Here is a 24976-nt window from a genome sequence, read left to right on the forward strand (position 1 = left end):
CCGAGTGAAAAGGCTGGGGAAGATTAAGCCTAGTTATTGGAATGACTTCTCCAGGTACTTTGTGGGTGATACAGCAAGAAGTGAAGGGAAGCCCACAGGAGGCGCACCGCACTGACCGATGTAAACTTTGGTCTCATCCTCTTCTCCCCGCCGTTTCAGCTGGGTTGTCTTTTTCACTGCTGCGCTCGCCTCGGGCTGATCCTTTCCTTTTCCTTTGGCAGCGTTGGCACTCAAGGCCTTCTTCTCCTTGGGAGTTTTTGCCTTCCCTTTATCCTTTTCTATCTTAAATCTGTCTTCTTTCACCTGGAAAGAGAGAATACAATCATACAGTGAGCAAGCAATGGCTTTTCTACTGCCAGGTGAATTCCCTGTTTATTTCACTCCGGGGCTTGTTTACTCCTCTGTTCCATCCGCAGGCCAGGGCAGTGGAGATCCCAGGCTGAGCCTGCGTGGTGATGAGGCCCATCTAAGCAGGAGGGGAGGGGTGGATGCCAGACTGCTCACATACACAACCTCCTGGAAGGGAACTCATCCTGCAGGAGAGCCAGGCGCGGCCCAGCACAGCACCTTGGGCGGCGGGAGGGGGCAGGGGGGATTCTGAGCACACTGTGGAGGCAGGAACTTGGGTACATCAGTAGCCTAACCCGAGGGTACTCTCTGACTGTTAGAGATAGGTGGGTTCTTAACAAAACAATGTTAGGATGTGAAAAATAAAAAGCAGCTTGTCTAAAATCTCCTTGATAAAGTTTTCATAGTTTAAGTAGTGTACAGACTATTTTTAAAGGTTAAAAGATACTTTTGGGAACCTAGCACCAACAAGTTATTTTTATTATAATGCTACTTAAAAATGTATAGACTTAATCAGTGGCTGCTAATTGACACATCCAAAGACGAGAACAACCAAGTATCAGTTGGCAATGCTAATTCTTTACACGCTGCTCAGAGGCATGCTCAGATTGCCAAGTACCACGTAAAGACCCAATTTTCTCACCATTTCTCTTTTCAAACAATTTCTGAAACCTTTTTTTAAAAGATGTTACTTATCTATTGTTAGAGAGAGGAGAAGAAAGGGAGAGAGGGACAGAAACATCAATTAGTTGCCTCTCATATGCACCCCAACCAGAGACTGAGCCCACGATCTAGGCATGTGCCCTGACAGGGAATCGAACCAGCAACCTCTCGCTTTGTAGGACGACGCCCAGCTAACTGAGGGGCACAGGTCAGGGCCAGTTGCTGAACTGTTTGTACGTTATTTCATAATGTAATTGCACTTTCACTTCGGTTGCATTGTGAATACGGATGCATGCATTACGTATGCATTACGCTCACTGAAATGATGCAGCAGTACTGATCACAAGGTGCCCATGCCCAAGGTCCAGAATACGCACATATTATTTTTTCCACATTCAACAAAATTGGAAACAAAAATAACTAAATAAATTATTGTAGCAACAACACAGACGGCCTCCGTATTTTCCTGAGGTCATGAAATCAAATTTGAAAGCCTCTGTTGTAAGGCATCAGAGACAAGGAGAACGGAAGACATGCTGCTCTGGCACCCAGCGAACAGAGTGAGCCCAGGAGGGGAAGGAGCCTGTCCCGCCTCCTCTTGGGATCCTGGAACGAGCAAGGCTGATCACAACCAAAACTTCAAAACGAGCAGAAAGTTAGCAGAGACTAGCTGTGTCGTGTGCTTTCGAGACATCACCATCTCTCATTTGTTCTCACCAAGCAACCTACAACGGGGAATTTTATTCCCATTGCATCCATTAGGACACACAGTTTGCCCTCGGACACACAGCTGTGGTTTATGCAAACCCTAAACTCATGTATGTCTATGGTTCTCCTGTTAGTCTCTGTCTGTGATGCGCTCTCACCTCCCTCCCCATGCCTGTCTGCCTCCCTTCCCTAGCATGCCTGGCTTCCCAGTAGCTGAACCACCCCTCTGCGGGATGCTGCTGAGTTTCTCTGCAGCCCACCACTCACTCAGCTACTCTTACTGCTCTGCGCCCGATCTCCCTCTCTCCTCTCTCCCCCTGTGGTAGACTGGAGAAAAGCATCTTTTAAACTAATTTCCAATAACTGAAATATTTACCTCCCTTCTTTCACAAAAGTATTTTTAAAATACTTGCAAATGCTGATTCACTTCTTTAAGTAACTTTGTTTTTAAATTATAAAAATAATCATTCTTGAAAATTTGGGAAAACATAGAAAACTTAAAAAAACCACCATAATTCCACCATCCAAAGAAGAAGAGTGAAAGATGATATTTAATGCATTCTTTCAAATTATGTTTGTGCATCTGTTTTACATAATTGTTATTGCTCTCTCTACATGACTTAAGTGTTCTGTGTTTGCCATTGAACGGTGATGCCTGCGCCTGCAGCGGGTAGGATTTCAAGGAGTCTTCCTGTGTGAAGAAGGCCCCGGGGAGAGCACCTGTGCCCGCACTGGGTGGTAGCATCGGGATCGTCCCACTGCGAGAGGGCCTGGCGCAGACACTGTATGGCAGGGTCCCCAGTCTGCGGGCTGCACAGCAGGGGTGAGCTCGAATGCAATGCAACTGAGTCATCCCAAAACCATCCTCCCACCCCTGGGTTCATCTTCCATGAAACTGGTCCTGGTGCCAAAAAGGCTGGGACCGCTGCTGTGTGGTAGGAAACAGGCACAGAGGCAAGCACCTGGGTTCGCCCGGGAGCCAGAGCCAGGCAGAGAAGTCCGGGCAGATTTCTGAACGTGTTCTTTGCCCTCCCCAGTGCCTTCTGCTTCCCCATGGCTGACTCGAGTGGTGGTCCACCTCCTTCCCTCCTGTCCCTCACTCCTCCCGCCCTCCATACTTAGCTGAACCAGTCTCTTTGACCTTTCGGTTCTGGACCATGATTGACTGCTTGACCTTTAGAATTCTACTTTGGTCCAAAGGTAAAAAATATCCTTTTCTACCAAGCCCCAAGCACAAAAAAAATTACCTCCCATCTTCTTCTCCATTCCTCTATTCTCTCGTTCTGAATAAGCCCCTCCCCACATGGGCTTACATTTTGGGATTTGGGGGCAGGAAAGGGCGAAGTGAACCTGATTAGCTGAATATTCAAAAGTCGGCCCCCTCCTAAATCATAAACTAGAATTTGTTTATCCCAACTTCCTCTTTGGCCTGTTTTATTTCTGGATAATGTAGCACTTGTGCTCCTATTTATTCGGTGCCGATCTGCTCAAGCAACTTAAAGAACTCAGAGGCAACTCTTGCCAATTTTAAACAAAAATTTAGGAGGGATGTATCCAAAAGGCCCCTCTTTCTACCATGTTTGGGGACCACATACTGCCCAGCACATGAAGGGAGAGTCCAGTTCATTACAGAGTACATTTCATCTAAGATGCATTGTGCACAAAAAGCATCTGGGAGTCTCCGACTGTGAGAAGGCCTTGGGCAGGCAGAGATTTCCTAACCAGTCAAGCTAGATGTGGGGCTCTTGTCTCAGCAAAACCAAAAATACTGTCAGCATTTCACATACTCAGCTGAGTATCAAATGATACCTATTTAGATTCTGTAACCTTGTTAGTCTCACTTTTCAAAGGGAAAAATACAAATTCTCCCTGTCTGAAACACGGCAACCTAATTATTTTGATACTTCAAATATTTTAAAGTGTATTTTATTTCTAAATGGCTCCTTGATGTCAAAATTCAAATGTCCTGATATTCCTTCAAATACTGTAGTGGGTGCCCATTCTGTTACTCCTCACAGTGAACGGAGGTAAAGGTCAGTGGGACAAGTGGTAAGCAGCTCTACTCCACCTTATTATTTTAGTTACAGTGCCTCTCCGTGTCTGTGTGCAATTTTGTGTTTTATGTGTTCTCTCATGAGACCCCCACACGACATCGTTAGGGACACAGACTGAAAACCACGCTCAAGGCGGTCATGTGCCTCAGCCATTCCGTTAGTACTTGGCTCATGAAACGCGGGGTCTGTCTCCTGAGCGCTGCTCCGGTTCTCTTTCACAATATTTCTCTGTCTGGCAAACAACCTAGGCTACCAGTCACAGGTGAGAGAACAGTGCGTGGGCTGAAAGAAATACATGGCGCCAGATAAGTTTGAAAGATAGCAGATTAAAACACACTTATTTTCCCAAAGCTCCCCATCTATAAGCAGCTAAAGTGCTATTAAGTCTTAAGACTTAACACAGTGATTTACAAGTTCATTTGACCAGCGGCTATTTTTATTTTAATGGAGAGCAAGGTCTAAATGGTGCTAGAACCTACATTGAAAGCATAAGGTTATGGGGACATCTCGGGGCCAATTAATCAATTTCTATAAACCTATTCTGGGGAAATGATCCAAAATATGGAGAATTTTATATTATAAAGTTATACTTCACAAGATTGTTTTCATGAAAAAAATATGGAAATAACCAAAATGTTCAACAATAGAGGAATTACGGTAGTCAGCAGACAATCACATAATAGATGTAAATCTGTCGCAAGGAGTAAAAATTCTTTTAATAACATTTTTTTTACAATGATTGCAGTCCTGTAAGGAAACAAATCCACAGAAAGGACAAAGAACTACACCAAATTGTTGATAGGCTTATGGTATTATGAACATTTTGTTTTACCTTTTCTATATTTTATATTTATTCTTTCTCCTCTGCTCTGCTCTCCTCACTTCCCTGACAAATAAAAAATATAAAGGGGACTTCCAGTCAAGATGGCGGCATAGGTAAACATGCTTGTTTCCTTGCCCAACCACATCAAAATTACAACTAAATTGTAGAACAACCATCACTCAAAACCATCAGAAATTGACTTGAATGGAATCTGATAACTGTGGAATTAAAGAAACCACATTCATCCGGAATGGAAGGAGGGATGGAGACACAGAATGGGCTGGTCCCACATCCACATGTGGTGGACAAATATTCAGGAGGGATGTCTCGGAAGCAAGGAGTCCCTGCCCCACACTAGGCTCCAGGTTCCAGTGCCAAGAAGATAAGTCCCCATAACTTCTGGCTGCAAAACCCAGCCAGGATTGAGTCAGTGGAAGAAACTTCTGGAGTTCCAAGCAGTTCCTCTTAAAGAACCCACACATGGACTCACCTATTCAGACTCACTCCCTCTGGGCTCCAGCACTGGGGTAGCACCTTAAAAGGCACCAATGGCATACAGGGAGGAACTGAAGTGTCTGACACCAATGCGAGAGCTAGGGGACAGAGGCCATTGTCCCTTTTCTGAACCCTCCCCCTACAGAACCACAGAGCTGGCAGGCAGGTGCCATATCTGAGACTCCATCAACCTGGCTAACACTGTTTGCCCCACCCTGGAGATTCCTAGAGACTCCATTCCACCCAACTTATGGGCCCACCCAAGCTGTTAACAGAGACTTTTCTATATGAATGACTCATCTTGGCTCATGCTTCACAACTTCCTAAATCCTCTCAAACAAGCAACAGCTGCCCACAGTGAGCTCCCAGTCCCCAATACCTCTGGCTAAGTGTCCCCAGGCCTGGCACTAGCAGCAGCCAGCCTAGATTCACAGCTTGGCTTCACCTAGGAATCTCCAAGCCCAGCACAAGTAGCAGCCATCTCAGATTGCTTTATAGCCCAGGCAGGGTGGCCCTGGGCAAAACACAGGTGAAGGCTGACCTTGGTCTGCACTACCTGGGAAACCCCATGGCCTGTATATCCAGTGGGCAGCTACAGACCACGTTGGAGCACCACCACCCTGTCCCTGCACAGCTGATCCTCCACAGAGGGCAGAAGTTGATGGTCATTGGTCAAAGCCAGTCCTTACAGCTGACTGGCCTGGGTAAATCCCTCCCATTGACCTGCCAACAGTAATCAAAGCTCAACTACACGACACGTCATACTTAAAATGCCAAAGGTTAAAGATAAAGAGAGAATCTTAAAAGTAGCAAGAGAAAAGCAGTTAGTCACTTACAAAGGCGTTCCCATAAGACTGTCAGCTTATTTCTCAAAAGAAACTTTGCAGGCTAGAAGGGATAGGCAAGGAATATTCAAAGTAATGAAAAGCAAGGACCTGCAACCTAGATTACTCTGTCCAGCAAAGCTGTCATTTAGAATCTAAGGACAGACAAAGAGCTTCCCAGACATGAAAAAGCTGAAGGAGTTCATCATCACCAAAACATTATTATATGAAATGTTAAAGGGACTTAGTTAAGAAAAAGATCAAAACTGTGAACAATAAAGTGACAACAAACACATATGTATCAACAGCTGAATCGAAAAAACAAACTAAGCCAAGAAGAAGAACAGAGACAGACTCATGGATAGAATGCTTTGATGGTTGCCAGATGGGAGGGGCGTTTGGGTGAGTAGGGGAAGAGGTGGGGGGATTAAGAAGTACAAATAGGTAGTTACAGAATAGCCATGGGGATATAAAGTACAGTATAGGAAATTATAAGAACTTATACCCATGGATATGAACAATGGTGGGGGGATTGCCTGAAGGAGTGGGGGGTGCTGGGTGGAGGGGGGCAATGGGGAAAGTCAGGTCAACTGTAAGAGCAAAATCAATCAAATATAATTTAAATAAGGAAAATAATGGGTGGGACTGAGTTAGGAGCTTGCTTTTCTAGACAGCAGCTGTGTGGTGGAGAAAACACAAACCTAGGACTTTATTAGGTTCACTCGACCACATGATGTGATGCTGAGAACCCTGCAGAAGGCCCTGGGGCGCCGCCAGGCTGTCTCCAGGGTGCGGTCCTCACCCGCAGAACCAGAGTGCAGCGTGCCCTGCTGCGCGGTGTTGAGGCGGCGGGTGCGCTGTCTGTCTCCAGCAGGGTCCTCTGTCATTCAGGGGCTTTAGCACCGGTTCAGCCAAGTTAGTCTACCTCAGTGGATTTCAACCTTTCCCATCTCGTGGCACACATAAACTAATCACTAAAATTCTGTGGCATACCCAAAAATATTGTTTTGTCAATCTGACAAAAGATGGGTATGATTTTGTTTCAGTCACATCACATGGCCATTGTTGTGCTGGCTGGTGTCATTATATCATTTGTCAGACTAAGGGGAAAGAGGTCAGTGCCCCTGACTAAATAGTCATGTACTACACGTTTTAAAAATTCTTGCGGCACACAAGTTGAAAATTGCTGTTCTACCTCAATGGCCAGAATGACAGGGAGAAGGGGCAAGGAAATTTGGAGAAATCTTAGGAAGTCTAGCTCTAAGAGATTCCCCCAGACACCAGGTCATTTCTGGGCAGTGGGCAGGACTGGAAATGAAGTCAGGATTCCTCGGAAATTGGTGGTTGGTTGCTCAGTGGTCTTTATCTTTGGTGAGCTTCGTTACTTTCCGTGACCTGTCTCTGCACTAACCTTGGGATGCTGTATGCTTGTAATTAATTAGTGGGACCAGCCGGCTGTTGGTGAATCACTTGCAAAGCTTTGCTCTCACAGGGAAAACACCTCTGGGCAGGCGCTCTGCGGGTTTGGAGCCGAGAGGGCCATTGAGCGCAGATACTGAGACACACTGGGGGGGTGGGCAGGTACTGTGGTTAGGAACGTGGTCTTTAGAGTCTGACAGTTTCAGGTTTGAATTCCAGCTCCACGTCTGAGCAGCTATTCAGCCCTGGGAACGTGACCTAACTTTTCACACCCTCAGTTTCCCCATCTGCAAACTGGGAATAATACTCTGTACCTCATAAATTCATTTTACATGTTAAATGATATAGCATATATATAAAGAGCTTAGTATAGCACCAATCAATCAATAATGGTAGCTAATTATTATTATTAGCTGCTGTAATTGTATCTATTTGTATTGTAAAATACTATTCAAGTTTAAATGTGTTTCTGCACATTTTTCATGAAGTCCTAAAAAGTTTTCATTAATTAAAAGCATCCCAATTAGGAAAGCACTATTTTATTTTACGGATTTGCCAGGCAGGGAGGCATTCATTATTTACCCCGAGCTGTTGAATTTGGTAGTTCTGTAGATCCAACGGTTTCGTTGGCGGTAACCTCATTTCGATAATGTAGCCTTAAAGAATTCCATCCAGTCGGTGAGGCAAGTTGTTCCTTTCCTGAAACCACATGGGTCCCTCTCGACTAAGTTCCTGCTCTTCCTCTGCTTGATTTCTTAAAATAGTGTCCGAAGATTTTAACCACAACTGAATCAAAACTAACCAGCCTGTAATTTCCTGGTACGTCCCTATGGCTTTCTTTACACACACACACACACACACACACACACACACACACACAGTACACTGGCCAGCTTCCAGTGTTTCGGGGTTTCAACTGGAGTAAGCTGGGAAACGTGTGTGAACGTCACCCTGATTTCTCTTTGTGGCTCCTACGGAACAGGCCTGACTTGGCCCTGGTTCCTTTAGGACAGCTTGTCAAATTCAGGTGCTTTTAATTTTGAGTCATTTTAAGAAAAGTTAACCAATACTATCTCCCCAGAGCTTTTAACGCATACCTTCCTTCTCTTCAATTCAAGTACCTCGTAAAATAAGGCAACTTGTACTAAGCATGTAAGCCAGAAAGAACTGTTCTGCTTTCCCACAAAAGACATGCTAAAAATATCCAAGAAAATAGGGACTGGTTACTTGAATTCACACATTAAAAGCACAACTAGAATATATTTGTATCTTTTCCAAAACTCTATTCAAATATTCTGAATCTGACTAAACTCAGAGGCACAAAAAACTGGATTTAGTTCGACCGATTATTTAAATTGTTAATTTTTTTGTATTACAGCCATTTTCATCTATTACAGATGATTAAATATTTTCTTCTAGTTGAATTCTTAATATAGTTTAAATATTTTGATTGAAATGAATCAAAATAAACAAATGAACAAATGAAGTATTTTGGTTTTAAATAAATGTTTACAATTAACATATAACATAAAAGTTAGGGTTAAAAAGAAGGAAACATGTAAATGATGCTATAATATTCAGATAATGGCTAAATGAAAACAGGGATCAGAATAGAAACCAAGTAAATTATTTTAAAATTCTAATGAACACGTGCCTGCTACATTGTTCCTCTAAATGTTTGTTTCAATAAATGTTAATTAACAACAGATTGATCATGAAGAACTAAAAATGCGGAATAAATGCTGAGATAATGATGTGTGTAAGAAAAATTCATTTTTAAGTAAAACACTCTCATTCAGATTTTAAGATACAATAAAATCTAATTTGAGATTAATTGTAAACGGGTCATTTTCAGAAGTTCTGCAATGCTAAAATATGTTTAAAGAAATATAGTATATTTTCTCCGTAATATGCATATTTAGAAGTAATTAATAAGGTATTTCCAAATAGATAAAGTTTTCAAATATATTCAATTTGTTTGCAATTAGAGGCAGGCATTTGCCTTCCAGAAATTCATGTGCTAAAGTCAAAACGGTTCTTCTAAGAAATATCTCCTCGTGTAGTATTTTTTATAATATTCTTTAGCCAGCTAACTTCCTTGTGGTCAAAGCAAATGCACTGTTAAGCATAGCCCAGACTAAAGTGTTATAAATTATTAAAATTAGTGGAATCTAAAAAATGATGTTTTTACTGCATTTGGCAATTGAAACGATGTTGTTTACCATTTACTTTCAAAAAAAGTTTTAATAAAACAGGATCAAAATATAGTGATACATTTTATTTGTTTCTTTGAAAAAGAACAGGGTCTGAATTATATTAATTTTTGTCCACAGCTTCTCCCTAGTATTTGCTATAATTACTGCTGTGGCTATTTTTTAAGCATTCATCTAAAAAAATACAATTCAGAAAATGTACAGATGTAGGCACTGTAATTAGCATTTGAAAAAAAAATCCACAAAGATTTCATGTTGATGTTAAAATGCTGAAGGGACAGGTTCTCCCCTTGCAGGAATTTCAGAATCTTACCCTTGGTTTAGAAAAGAGAAGGAGATTGGGTAAAGTCCTCTTTTCTTTTTTAAAGTTCTAATGCACGGTATGGTGTCAGTTTCACATACTTTATACTTATTTCGCTTTCTGCCAAACTCCCTGGCTGACCAGCTTCAACGCTGATTGTTCCGACTGGCCGGTTGGGCAGCGTTGCTGAAATGAACACAGATTACATCACCCCCCAAACAATTCCCTTAGCCTTGCTTTTACCCAGAGCATCTTCTGGAAAGCACCCCATTCCAGTTGGGTCTCATCACTTACTCACAAGGTTGCAACACAGGGGCTTGGGGTTGGTGTTTGGGAACCTGACCTAACGAAGACATCAAACTAGTCCGTGCAATTGCTGGCTCTCTGCTGCACAGAGTTCTTGTAGCAAATACTACTTATATATTACATGTGATATAGAAATAAACCTAAATGCAAGCCCCAGTTCCTTAGGACTCTTCAATTTTCAACAAATCAAGATTATTTCTATATCTTCAGAATATTATAACTGTATTATTACAGTTCACATTCCAAAGAAATGCTGAGCAAAACAGTGAAGAAATATTTTCATACTGTTGCTCATTGCTAGTTTAAAAACTTTCCTTGGAGCTTCCAGGATATTCCACTTATTGTTCCTTGAAACCTGTGACCTTGAACCTAAAACCTCTTACGGACAATCCCTGACTTAGAATAGGCGGCAGGCCGGTAAGTGCCCTGACAGTCGTTGGCCTCTTAGGTCTACTTGTCGGCGCCGTGAGGAAGCACAAAGCCAGCAGAAGGTTCGGGGATTTTCCAGGACTCACAGACTACATTTCCTAATTCAGAGTCCCATGTGATGCTGGAATTTAAAAGGGCAAGAAAAGATATTTCTATAGTTTCCAATTTTCCAATTTTTCTTCTGCCAAGTCTCAGCGGCCCTGAGTGTTGAAGGTGCGAGTCTCCCGCACAGGAGGGAAAGTGCTTCAACAGATGGAAAACTGTAGCATCGCCCGTGTTCGCACGAGTGGAATTTTCCTCTGGGGACAATACCTGCCGCGTCAATAAGGTGCTCCGTGGGAAACCTCTTTGAAAAGCATAAAGCCCGGTATTGCAAATATAAGGTGGCATTATTAGTTTGTTCTTACAATGATCCCGCCAAGACACCAACTCAGACAGGAAAGCCAGACTTGGGGGTCTTACCGAAGTGAAGAAGGTGTGATCGGGACATGATCACTTTCTCTCTCTTCCTCCAAGAATTGGGTTTACCTCTTCCCCTTAGGGGCACGAAGGAACAACTTACATGTGAATGCATTTCCAACACGCACAGGCACACACGCACATGTTACACATGGACACACAGGAGCATTTGACTTTCCCAAAATACTTCAGCATGACTTGAAAAAGAAGAAAAATGTCTCTCATTTTGAGTAATGGTAATAGCAAATGGATTTAAGTTGGCATCGCCTTGCTAAAAGTACTTTAAAGTATTTTTCAGATGAAAATCTGAATCTTTGGAAAACACACAGATTGATTTCCATAGGCTAATTAAGTGAAAAGTCTACACATGAAGAAATCCTCAGTGTGTAATAGACGCGATTTTCTATGGAAATAGACGCGATGGATTGCTGCTGAAATAGATTATGACGAAGGTGCAGATGCAGCCCATTATTTTAATCAGCACTCCTAGTGAATATCATGTAAACTATTTCAAATAGGACCTTGACTTTGTGGGGTTTCCCAGCTTTTACATTCACTTCTGACTCGCTGTCTCTCCTCAGTCCCCTTCTTTGTTGCTAGCATATAAATAGACTGCTGTACAAGTAACCTCAGGCACAGGCCCTGAATATTGTCATATTTCTACACGAGGGAACTTATTTTTAATGTGTTTGTCTTTGAGAAAATATAGTTACTCCAGCGGAGCCTTGGATAGATAGCCTTTCCCCCAAGAAGCCGAGACGAAGGGCTAGCTGCTGGGCAGCACTCCGTGGCAGGCTGGCGAGGAGAGGAACCGTCTTGGAGCAACCCAGCCCGCTGCACCCGCTGCTCGCGGTCTTTAGGGAACCCACCAGGGTACGGTACCTTCTTTTCGTTTTCCCGCCGCTGTTGGTCCTTAAATTTAATCTGGAGAAGTTGAAACTTCAAGAGTTTCCCTATCAGTGGTAAGGTTAATTTCTCTCCATTGTCCATAATTGCTTTTGCTGCTAGTAACACCTACGGAGAAACACAATTATTAGGAAAGGTGGCATTTTACAACCATTGGCACAGCCTGTCAGTGATGAAAAGATGAAATGGTATTTGGTTTTGTAATATTTGTCTTACTGCAAAGGTGCCTCACTGCTGGCCAAAAAAATTAGGGGAAAAATGGCCTAGCCCCACAGAGAGGGGCATTTATTCTCTACTCTAAATAAATTGGGTTGTCTGGAAATTAACTTCTTTTCCCAATAAGGCAGGGGGGCTTCGCGCAAGGGTGCTAGGGTCAGACCCTCCAAAGTGGGCAGGGGAAGGTGGGCGGGGCTCTGTGACAGGGTGACAGACGGGCAGTGTGGTGCCACAGAAGGCCCGTTGTGCAGCGTGGCACACAGTCCCAGCTGTCAACCTCTGACTCATCAGCGCATCACAAACTCGGTGGGGGTTATCATCATGGAAATGGCTATGTGAGCGGTCATTTATTTCTTAGTGTCCAGCGGCAGATGAAAGATAAAAGATGCTTGACACGGAGGCACCATCTGAGAGTCCGGCCCCTCCCCCCTGCAGCTTCGTGCGGATCCTGTCGGTGTGCAGCCTAATTGGGGTGAAATGAGGTTATTGAGTTTTCTCGGGGTGACGACAGCCACTGGGAACACACGGCTGTACTGTCCAGATGTGTGGCACTGACAGCCTGCTTTGTGACTCCACTTTTTACAGCTCGTTTCCCCTAAATGTCACACAACGCTCGAACATCTGGGCCCTTTTCCTTGGAGCTCTATAACCACTTTATTTACTGCAAAAAAAATAAAATCACGTAAAATAGACCATAAAATGTTGCTACGTGTTTCTCTTATTCACGTTGTCTCCCTAGGAAAGCTCACCTCCAGCGGAAGCACTGTCACAAAAGTAGTCTAGTCAAAGCATTTTCTGACTTTTGTTTTTAAGCGAGCACCAGGTTTATTTATAACCCCAGGATGAATGAGGTGTTACTAAAATGTTCTGACATGTTGCCTTTCTCCCCCCTTGGAGCAATTACTCCTCCTGGCGCATATGGTGTCAATTTCAGCCCCTGCGTCCCAGACAATGACAGCGCACACTGCAACTCATCGAGCTGCGTCTGTCTGAGATTCGTACCAGCGCTCGCTCAGCGCTTTCCTGACCAAGCTGGTTCCTTACGACTTTCCACTTGGCCAAGGGAAACAGCTGAAAGAAAGGGAGATGGCTGATTTGCTTCTAACTACAGAAGGCTCCGTAGAGTAGCACAGGCCAAAATGTAACCGGGCCTCTTCGAGACTCTAGCAGGGTTTCCTGCGATGCATCACAGAAGGGCAAAGCCGGGGAAAGGGCTCCTTTGAAGCCGAAGGACCAAACCCGGCATCAGAAGGCTTTGTGTGCATCCAGGCAAACGCCCTCCGTGAACACGGAGCTACTTGCTTTTATAGCAGTCCTTCTGCAACACGACTTAGGGGGAGGGACGTGATGGCCGTGGCTTCTGGGAGCGGGAAAACATAAAGGTCCACCTGCACAACCTCACCAGCTAACGAGGACCAGATTCAAGGGGGAAGAGAACCCTAAGGGAACGAACAGTCGCACGTTTACCGGGAAATGGAAGCTGTTGGATTGGGTCCAGCCCATGGGTAGATGTGTTTGGTTTAAAATGGCCCTTTCAAAACCAGCTGAAGAGTGCGCTGACAATCAGGCTGCGTTGTGCCATCCGGCTCAAAATACACAAATTTGGGTTTTTAAGGCTCACGGGGGCCTAGCAGGGGTGTTCCTCCAAGACACAAACACAATGACGGCATTGAAGGGAAGTCAGCACTGGGATGGGTCACCCAGGGGTGGCGAGGAGCCTGTTTTCCTGATGACCTGTGAAAACAGAGTAGTTACCTACGTCTGGGCTGGTTTCGGTGAAGCCTGCCTGGTGTCGTGGTGATGGATGGGATGTCTCTGGAGTTGCTCTCTATCCCCCTGTCTCTATGAGTCTTTGAGTGTTACCTCACTGTGTTAAATGCACCGAAAGCACAACAAAACGTCCCAAGAGAAAGGTATTTGCTGGCCATAAAGGTTTTCTCTGGTTCATCTAAACCGTCTGTAGGGAGCTGGGTTTAAACCAAAAGCCTGGTGTGGCATCGAAGCCACGGTGGTACCCTGCAGCGAAAGGGGGAGATCAGTGCAGGGGAGTGTTGCTGGAAAAGCGGGGAACCAGTTCTCTTGACACGGGGACACAGGGTCAGAGTGGTGGCAGCATGAGGCAGCACTGACAAGGGACAGGACGGTCCTGCCTGCCCGAACAGCCTGAGGGCGGCCAGAGCAGACAGACTCTGAGCCGGCACCACAGCCACCGGAAGGCGGGCACGCCCTCGGCAGGCCCGGTCAGCCACGGCAAAAGCAGCGCAAGGTGTCCTTCCCCAGGGTCGCTCTGCGACTCCCACACAGGCCTTTTCTTTCTGTGTCCCCCCCAAAGCGGTCGGCAGAGTGAACCTTGGGCTCATTAATGGAAATGAAAGGCTTGCTCAACTCAGAATCTGAGACTGACAATTTGTATGGTATTTAGGTCATCCCCAGGAGAGGCAGAAACATAATTTCTACTGAAAATTCTTTCTTCTCACACTTCATAATCCACACTGTCACCCAATCAGGAGCTAGTAGTTTGGACTCAGATGAAAAACAAATCCTTAGAGGACCTTTGTTTGAAGCCTAAGTCTTTGAGGAACGAAAACAAAAGAACTACAGAAGAGACAGAATTTAAGAGAAAATAGATTTCACGCAACATTTCAGAAAGGATTCCCCTCCTTTGCCTTACTTGTATTAATTGAAATAATAACCAAATTTTTAACCTTCCAGCATAGTTAGCATTACTCGTTTAGTATCTAGTCAATGTGTATGTGTGCATCGGTGTGTCTCTGTGTATCTGTGTCTGTGTGATGTATCTGTGAGTCTGCACGTGTGTGTATCTGTGTCTCTGTGTGTGAGTCTGTGTGTGTACCTGTGAGTCTGTGTGTGTATCTGTGTCTCTGTGTGTGTATCTGTGAGTCTGTGTGATGTATCTGTGTCTCTCTCTGTGTGTATATGTGTCTGTGTGTGTACCTGTGAGTCTGTGTGTGTATCTGTGTCTCTGTATCTGTCAGTCTGTGTGATGTATCTGTGTCTCTCTCTGTGTGTATATGTGTCTGTGTGTGTGTACCTGTGAGTCTGTGCGTGTATCTGTGTCTCTGTATCTGTCAGTCTGTGTGATGTATCTGTGTCTCTCTCTGTGTGTATATGTGTCTGTGTGTGTGTACCTGTGAGTCTGTGTGTGTACCTGTGAGTCTGTGTGTGTATCTGTGTCTGTGTGATGTATCTATGAGTCTGCACGTATGTGTATCTGTGTCTCTGTGTGTGTGTGTGTGTGTGTGTGAGTCTGTGTGTGTACCTGTGAGTCTGTGTGTGTATCTGTGTCTCTGTGTGTGTATCTGTGTGTATCTGTGTCTCTGTGTGTGTGCCTGTGAGTCTGTGTGTGTATCTGTGAGTCTGTGTGATGCATCTGTGAGTCTGTGTGTGCATCTGTGAGTCTGTGTGATGCATCTGTGTCTCTCTGTGTGTCTGTGAGTCTCTGTGTGTACCTGTGAGTCTGTGTGATGTATCTGTGTGTCTCTGTGTGTGTATCTGTGTGTCTGTGTGCGTGTGTGTTTGGGGAGGCAAACCGACAGGGGCTGTAGATGTAAGGAGGGTGAAGTCTGCAAGAGAAAATGGGAGCAGTGAGCTGGTCAGGGTTGGGGAGTAATCAGACAAAAACCCAAGCTTGTAGAACCAGGCAGAAAAACAGTCCTAAGTGGGTTAAAACCCTGGTGTTCATCAAGCCACAAAAACAAATAAATTAGCCTGGCATGAGTCAGAAACTTAAGAAAAAAAAGAGTCTTATGGGCAAGTGAGACTCATTAAAATGGAGAAAAACTGCTGCCCGGCCAGCCCTGTGTGAGTCTCCTGGCCCCGCTCAGGCCACGCCGAGGGCCTGCCAGGGCCGGATGGCCCAGGCCGAGCTTCCGGAGGCGTGCTCTACCGGGAGAGACTGGTAGGAGGAAATCGAGCTTCAAAGAGTGCAGCAGAGGCCCCACTGTGAAGATCTCATTTTGGGGGTGGATGTCCTTCTTCTGTTAGGAAGTTCATGATTCTGAGCACACTAAGAAGTAAAAATATATTTCCGTCTTTATCACTTACTTGGCTCAAAGACTTAGGCCATACTCACCAGCTAATGATCTGGTCCAACAAAAAGAGGCCGAAGAAGCCAAATTCTTTCCTTGCCTGGGTGTCAGGCCCACCCGCAGACACGGGTGCCTCCCTTCCCCTCGCCCATCCCTCCTCTGTGCGGTTCCTCCCCACATTGTTGCAGTAAGCATGGCATCTGCCTGGACTAAATTTAGAATTGCTCCACAGACTAGAAACCAAGTGAGTGTGCATGTGCAAGTGTGTGTATACATTTGTACACACAAACACATATGTTTGTGTGCATGTGTGTGTGTGCATGATGGATCGGTAGTAAGATAGACAGGCGGCCTTCCCGGAGGGGCCCAGGTTCCCCGTTCGGATTACAAAGGAGGCACATGGAACAGCTTGGACACTGCTCGATTTGCTGTTCATTTATCCCAGGTGCGTTCTGAGGAAGAGTAAAGACTTTGGATCTGCATTTCTTTTGCCTGGAACAGGTGATGGAAGAGAGGGGAAGGTGTGGTTGTGTGAGGCAGAGAAGGGAAAGGTGATGGAGAGGGATGGGCTGAAGGAAGACTTTCCCTTCAGAAGCCCCAAATAGTACCAGTCTCCTAAAATTAACCGGTTGGTTTCAGGGCCCTCCTTGGGGGAGGGTGGGGTCCATGGCGTTTGCACAGTAGCTGTATTAATGCACAAATTATGAGCTCATATTTACCCCATTACCTTGGGTCCATGACTCAGGGTTGGTTCGGATATGTAAAGATGCCAGCGAATGGAAGCAAAGTCTGTAACCGTGACTCAGTCCAGACGAGCACAAGGCTGAACAAAATGCTTCTGACCCGCAGGTGTGTGACTGTGTGCACGCGCACACCTGTGCACGTGTCTGTATGTGCAGGTGTGCACAGGAGTATGTGCGTTTACGTGTGCGGCTGCTTGTGGGGATGGTTAAGATTACTAAAAGATATTCGGCATATAAAAACACCACCAAAACTGAGCTCGTGGATATTGAGAAATTACTAAAAAGGGAAGAAGAATATTAACATTTGTGATCAGCACCTTCAAAGTAATAACGCCGACTAGCATTTCTACCTAATTATCCTGAGGAATACAAGGTATTATGTTTGTTGTTAAGCACGTGTCAGATTAAATATGTATAATTTATTCATCGAAGTAAACCGCGTGACTAGATGTGCCACCTTCCGAGTTTGTTTCTTGGGCAGAACCTTATTTATGTACGTATTTGGCCGCTGTATGGGCCGTGTCTGCTCACGGCCTACAGACATCAGAGGAACTAGTGCCCCAGTGAGGGTACCTTATACAGCTTTCAGAGTTCCGAGTACAGGGCCTGCTGCAGACGAGCCTGACTCTGCACACTGGATGAAAAGGCCGGAAGGCCGGATTAAAAACGACTGAGAAGGACCCCTCACGTGGAAAGACTCGTGCTGGGGATCCGTAGCTGCTGGGCTGCAGGGGTGATGCAGCAGCTCCAATGCCAGGACCACTTCTGTGCAACATCACGCAAACGCACGGCTGCATCTGTATCCCAGTCTCCTCCCCGGGTCGCCTGGGCAGGCTGCTTACTCCCTGCAAACCTCAGCTTTTCCGCCCACGGCAGGGTTTCCAGCAGTGGCTCGACTGACGTTTTGAGTCAGCTAATTCCCTGTTGTAGGAGCTTTTCCTGTGCATCACAGGATGTTTGGCGCACCCCTGGCTTCTACAGCTCTGTACACCAATGGCACCTCCAGACCCTGACAAATGTTCCTGGGGGACAAACTCACCCCTGGCTGAGAGCCACTGGTCTACAGAGAGACATGAGCAGTGCTGGTCTCACAAGACTTTTGAGAAGCGAATGGAACAACACATAAGATGACTCAGTACGGTGAACAACACAGGACCGAAACCCTCACTACAATGAGCTCTTACTCACTACGATGAGCCTTCCAGCCAGGGCAGACGAGGCGCTCCCGCAGGCCTGACAGCCCAGGTCAGGGGAAGAGAAAAGGGCTGGAGCAAGGGCGCCTGGGCGGGCAGGGGGTGGTAGCCACGGCTTCTTTCCCCTAACCCTTTCTCCACTCTACCAAGGAGAGACCAGGGTCCACTTAGGAAAAGCAGAGACAAAAAGAGAAAATGTAAAAACGTTTTTTTAATGGTGCAGTGTATCATGGGAGGGGTAGAGAAGGAGGAATTTTGCTATTCTTAGTTTCTTCCAAAAGGTGAGATGGAGGAATTCTGTGAAGAGTGTCCTGCAGTTCCACAGCCTCCCTTTCCTGTCCCATCCACTCTTGTCCGTCCGTCGCTCCTTCTGCATTTATATGCAGAGTGCCAGCAATACTGCAGTCTCTGCATTACCTGGTCTTTTACGTCCAGTCTATGCAATTCCCCTTCTCTGCGTAATGAATAATTTCCAATGAGGCATATCGGAGAAACAGCTGGGCGGGGAAGGTAGCAGCGAGAGAAGGCAATGGAGACAGAAAAAGAGGGAAGACAAAGAATGGGAGTGACTGAAACGCGTTTTCTCGCTTGGAGCTGAGGAAAGGAGAGTAATGCAGCGACATTAAGCTGTCTGTGTACGAATCTGAAGGCGGCCGAGGATACAGGCCCCGTGCAGACCACACTGTGTGTCTAACGCAAATGGAACGTTATAAAAAGTGCCCAGACCGCAGCTTGGTGAGAACTTCGTAATGATGATAAATACCCAGAGCAGGTGACTCCTAGATCGTTTTCAGCTGTCCATAATTAAACTGGTATCCATCTCTCGACAATGTCAGGGCTGTAAAATAATTCCAGTCATTGGACCTCTTACATCTGTGCTGAAATGAAATAATATTTGGCAGTAACAAGGAGTCACTGAAACTAAATAAACAACCCCTTTCAAGACTACATAAAAGTTGGTAACATAATAACATTTGACAGGGATTAAGACCTCTTTGGGGCTGTAAGGAAGTTTCAGAAGCAACAATAACAAATACATGGAAGGTAGAACAGATCCATGCTTTAACAGACGTGTCTAATTTGAAATATCATGAGTTTCCCCAAAGGAGATGTGCATTTTGAGCATCTAACACGCACATGTCAAAAAGGACAGGCCTCTATTTGAGAAACATTTGTTGGGATTATTCTTCCAAAGAAGGAAAAAGCAAAGCTTCCCTTTTTATTAAGTAGCATTTTAGCTTTTGTACATACCTGAAAATCCATAAAGGCACATAAAGCAGAACGTGATAATATACGGAAGAATTATACGGAAAGTTCAGATGTGTCTTAGCTTTAGGTGTGCGACAGCGACACACAACTCTATCACGGCAATCTCTTTTCTTACCACCTTTTCCCTTAATTCAGATCTTTTCCTGAGTCCCAACATGTTCCCACTCCTCTGAAGCCCTTCTCAGTTCTGTTAGCTGGTGAACACTGCAACTGAACAACCCAACAACTTTTGAAAATCTTGCCTAAGGGGTTTAACTCTTTCCTATTGGAATCATTTGAGTACAGGGTTTGTCTCCTTTAGGAGCTCAGAAGTTCAGACCCTGATTTGACTCATCTTCTTTTTTTTTTAATTTAATTTTTTTGGACTCATCTTCTAAATCCCCTCACAGGATCCCCAGCATATGTCGATACTCAGCACAGTCGCTCATTCATTAAGTGTTAGAACGGTGTCCTTGGAGGTACTGGCTGTTTGGCTGGAAGGGGGTTGCAAACGTTCACAGCCACAGTTGCGAAGCTCCGGGAGCAGAGTGCAGGTCGGGGGAGGTTCTCAGTCTACGTGAGGCACAGAAGGTCACAGAGCACACGCTGTACCGGACGGCGGCGTTCCAACCACCACACTAAACTGACCTAAGGATCGCCTTTCCACATTCTAGCTCACTTAACTCTCACCTTCCCTTCGAGGTGCGTGCTCTTTATCACCCCGTTTTATATAAAGAAATGAGGCCCGGTGACCACAAAGCAGGTAGTAGAGATGCGATTTGAACCCAGCTACCTGGTTCCAGAGTCCTGCTCCTCATTGCCCTATTCCCTTGCCTTGCAGTAATAGCCTTTCCACCCTTTAGCGAAGCTACTGAGCTCCCATCCAATGCCCCAGCCCCTGCCCAGTCTCCATACCCAATCCTCGTCTCAGCTGGAGGGATGGAGAGCGTTCAGCTCAAATTTTTGTGTTTAAATACTCTTGCCACACTTACTGACTTTGTCCTTACTTTATGCCTCGACTCTAAATGGCTGAACTTCTTTCTCCTGCGACCTTGTGAGGACCTAGACTCAGAACATTCAATGTTAATAGCTGTGACAGGTGGCAGAATGGACTTCCTGCAAATATGACACTTTGGCATAAGGATTATTTAGAGCTAAAAGCACTTAAAAAACAGCAGATGCGGAGGGCATTTTTTTTTCTTATCCTCACCGAAGGACATCTTTTTTCATAGCCTTTACAGTGCGAGGAAGGGAGAGAGGGAAGGACGGAAATACGGATGCGAGAGAGAAGCACCAGTTGGCTGCCTCCAGTGCGTGCCCAGATCAGGGACTGGACCTGCAATCCGGGTAAGTGCCCTGACCTGAATCCACCTCACAACCTCCCGGTTACAGGACGATGCGCCAGCCAACTGAGCCACACCGGCCAGGGCAAGAACGACGTTTTCATCTCCCTGTGCCTTCATGAAAACAGGAGGTAAAAATGTCCATGTGAGAATACCCCCCCCATGCCAGAGGAAATTAATGTTATCATCATCAAGGACGAGCTAAGAGAGTTTTATACAAACAGACCTTGTTAAAATAATTCTTCTTTTAGCCTCTCAACGTAAGTTACCATATTTTGCCACATATAATGTGCATTTTTTTGCTCACATTTTTGAGGGAAAAATAAGGTTGCTCATTACACATGGGTAGTACTAATTCCATATTTATATAAATGTTTTTTAATTCTTTTATTTATGCTTATGCATTAAAAGTGTAACTCTAGAAAGCAATTATGATATCCATATGTAAAACAATGCCCTGGAATATGATAATCAGTTTTGTTTCTACATATACATAAATAAAAAATTGAATTGAAAAATTAAAATGAATGATTTTTTCCCTGAAAGTTTGGGCTAAAAATGTGGCTGCACATTATACACGGCAAAATACAGATGACTTTTCCACGTTCCCTCTCTCTGTTCAACCTAATATCAAGGCCTATAGATTTTGCCATTTCCTTAGGGGTCTTCATTTTCTTATAAGGGCTCCAGCATCACGCGGAACTTACATAAACATGTACACTCCTCTCCTATTAATCTGTCCCGTGCCATTTTAATTTTTAGGCACAGCCATAGAGATCCCCAAGAGGGTAGAGGTAGAAATTTACCTCCCTTATCGCTCCCTCTGTCTCTTGTGCCCTGGCCTGAGCAAGTATCTTAGAACTGAGCAACTCTAGCTGGCGGCCACCTCCATTTTCTGGTCTTCTCCTCCTTCGATCCTAGATCGTTCTCCTAAAATCCTGCCTCAGTCCAGTGCAGTCACTGAGACTCCAGGAGGCACCAGCCCTGGGCAGCCTGCCCCTCCCATCGGGGGGTGCACCCACAGCCACCCACACTCCCTCCGACTGGCACGGCTGAGCTGCGCTGACACACCTCCCGCACACACCTTTGGGATGTGGAAGGAAAGTGGAGCACCTGGAGAAAAGCCGCACAGACACAGGGAGAACATACATGCTCCACGCAGACCTGGCCCTGGCTGGAAATTTTTTTTCCTCAACGGCATCATAACGAAACTACACTGGATGAAACGACATCATTTGAGGACCTGCCATACGCAGGGTGTCAGCCGTCTCCTTTTCCTCAAATGCTCGGTTCTTCCACAATTATGAGAAAGTTGCAGGGTTTCTCTAGCTCGCTTGTGGGTGGTGTTCCGCAAGGCTGTTGTTGCCTCCTCATTTTCAGCCTACTCCCAACCTGTCCCATGAAGAGGGCCTGTTGTCCGAGTCTCCCTGTCCTTCCCGTATCTCTGACCCTTTGACTGTAAAGGGGATCGATGCACAGGATATTGGCACCTCCTGGCTGCTACCGGGAAAGCCCTTCACGGGCACACGATGCCGGATCGTCTCCCACGCGTGCTTCTCTGGTGTGCCCTGTGGACCACCTGCCCCAGCACCCTGGACCCCAGTAAGAGATACAGATTGCCTGGGATCTCCCCCAAACCAACCTCTGGAGGTGAGGGCCTAGGAGGACAAAGTTTTAACAAGCATTCTAAGGATCCTTAAATACCCTTGAGTTTAAGAACTATGGAAAAGGTCATTTACATACTGACACTAGGGTGACCAATAGAGGGTCACCCTAATATGAATTAAATCGGTCAGCCATTGTGAACCAAGTTTTACGCTGCTTGATTGCAGATTTTCTCATGCCTGGACCCCTGCTGCTGTACCTCACCCACGCTGGCACTTTCTGGTGGGCTGGGGTCAGCCTGAGGGGGCTGGCCCTCTGGGCTGCACTGTCCAGGTGGTGCATCCCCCTCTGAGACGCGTTGTGCAGCTGGGCTGCCCTTGTGGCATGATCCAGGGGATGCTCTCCTTTCTCCACCCAGCTGCTGAGACGGAGCCATTCCTGGCTATGAATTTGTGGGGCCCGCAGTGTAAGGTCCCCTGTGCCATTCACTCATCCGACTTGCACAGAGCACCCACTGCATTCCCCACACTAGAGTGTCAGAGACAACGGCCACAGCCCCTGCCCACAGCCAGCTCCCGGTGAGGGGGCAGGCCAACCACAATGTGTGAAGAGCAGCCCCTGCAGACCCCTGTGCCCTGCCCAATGCTGGTGTGCCTGGGGGGCGCCCCATCCAATCTGGGAGAGCCCGCCACAGTCTGCTGCAGGTGTTACTGCCGAGTGGGGCTCGAAGCACCCACAGCAGTGTTCCTGGTGGAGGCCAGGTGGTGTGAAACAGGGTGGGGGCAGAGGAAAGAGAGAGGAAAGGCAGCCTCCCTGGCTGAGGGATTGAGGCCAGACACAGTGGCATATTCCTGAAATTGGAAAGTGGTTGGAGGCACAGGGTGGGGGACTGGGAGACAGGAATGGTGGTGGGGGGAGGATTGAGGGACAGTTAACACTGGAGAGGTAACCAGGGGTGAGGCCACCAGGGGCTTGAATGACATATTATAGGAATTCAGATTTTCTATTGACAGTAAAGAGACACAGAGAGTTCAAAACAGATAAGAGTCTGCTCATGTGCGGCAAAATCTCAGGCTTTTTTGGATGTCTTGGTGACCCACAGCAAACCTCAAACCTTTGAACAGTATTACAGAGCATAGGCTCTGCTCCTCCCCCTCCAGCTTTGATTGGCATTTGCTCCTAGCTCTAGAGGCAGGTGTGGTTACCGGGAGGTATTCTAATTTCCCCAGCGGCCATAGACGAAGATGTGGGTGTGCAGGCAGCACCTTCTACTTTGAAGAGCAGGCGAACGAGCAAACCATGAGCACTTTGTGATCCTTCGCAGACCACTGTCACTTTGGGAGAACTCAGCAAACTGGAGAAGGGACCCCAGGACAGGGTCCCTTGAGGGCAGGTTCGTGTCTGTCGCTCCGGCACCCAGAACAGTGCCTAGCATAAGTGCTCAACAGTGAAAGAAATGATGAATGAATGAATGAACCCTGGGCCCGGAGGGAGTGAGAAGGGGTGAGAACAGAAGGAGCCACAGTCCGGGTCTGGGTGGGTGGCGAGGGGGCGCAGAGGACAGCTCATCCTGAAGGAGGATGACCCCTTGGCTTGCCCCCTGAGCAGCATGTGGGTGGGTACACGTGTGACTCTGTTTCTCAAAGTGCAGGCTCACAAGTACCTGGGTGCTTGTTCCTGGACTCCCCTGAGATGCCCCGATCCCCATCACCGTGGCTGAGATGCGGTACTGGCACTTTTAGTGAGCCTTCCAGGTGATTGGCAGTGTGCCGTGGGCACAAGGGGCCACGAAGAGGCCAGAAGCTGAGAGGGCTCACACCGGAAGAGCCTTTCATATCAACCTTCCCGGGTTTCCTGAACTGGGACAGCTGGTCCCGGGTCCCTGGGTCCCAGGGCCCCGGCCTCACTGCCACTTCCACCAAGGCCCCACCCACCGGCTAGCCAGGTGTTCGCTCACTGGCATTCTGGCTCAGGTGCCCCGGCCTGCCGCCCTCCCAGAGTCTGTGCAGGGACCTGACGGCTTCCTCCTTTTTGTGTTGCTCACAGCGCCTGATACCTGAAATCACTTAAAGCGGATGATATTTCCCAGGCCGAATTTAGACAATAAAGCATCCCCACCCATTACGAGGAGGAATCCGCAAACAAAATTATATGATCGCTTCACTGTAATCAATTCCATGCTCAGAAAACACAGCCAATAAAAATGTTACAAGCTTACAATTTTTGCTTATCAGATCGACAAAGATAACAAACACAAAGTTGGAGAGGGCGTGGTCACATCCGAAGCATCAAGAGGGATGCAGATCGGCACAAGGGGTCTCCGGTGCATTTTGACAATATGTGTCAAGAGCTTTAAAAAGGTTTATATACTTTGACTGAGTAATTCCGTTTCTGGAATTTTTTCATAAGGAAATAATCAGGGTTATAACAATTGGTAAACAGTCTTAATTTACCGAAGTGGGAGTGGCCAAGTGAATTACTGGATAGGGCCATGTTTTCTATTATATAGACACTGGACATGGATTTAGAAAAAGGCTAACATAATAATATTGTAGAAATGACGTGACAGCATATATAATATATAATTCTTATTTTTTAAAAGCATATTGAATACATCTCTGAATGGCGGAA

General features: G+C 46.1%; 1 protein-coding gene across 2 annotated transcripts in view; it reads right to left on the reverse strand.

The window, feature by feature from the left end:
• The window catches only part of SPAG17 (sperm associated antigen 17), a 183151-nt gene that overhangs the window by 119208 nt on the left and 38967 nt on the right, over window positions 1–24976 (reverse strand). For both annotated transcript variants that reach the window (XM_045203731.3, XM_024570600.4), the window contains exons 4-5: window positions 11925–12056; window positions 117–303 (exon numbers count right to left, since the gene is read on the reverse strand). In XM_045203731.3, coding sequence (XP_045059666.2) covers window positions 117–303; window positions 11925–12056 — 319 coding nt within the window. The remainder of the gene's footprint in view (window positions 1–116; window positions 304–11924; window positions 12057–24976) is intronic.

Source organism: Desmodus rotundus, chromosome 12, assembly GCF_022682495.2.
Source record: "Desmodus rotundus isolate HL8 chromosome 12, HLdesRot8A.1, whole genome shotgun sequence".
Classification (NCBI taxonomy): domain Eukaryota; kingdom Metazoa; phylum Chordata; class Mammalia; order Chiroptera; family Phyllostomidae; genus Desmodus; species Desmodus rotundus.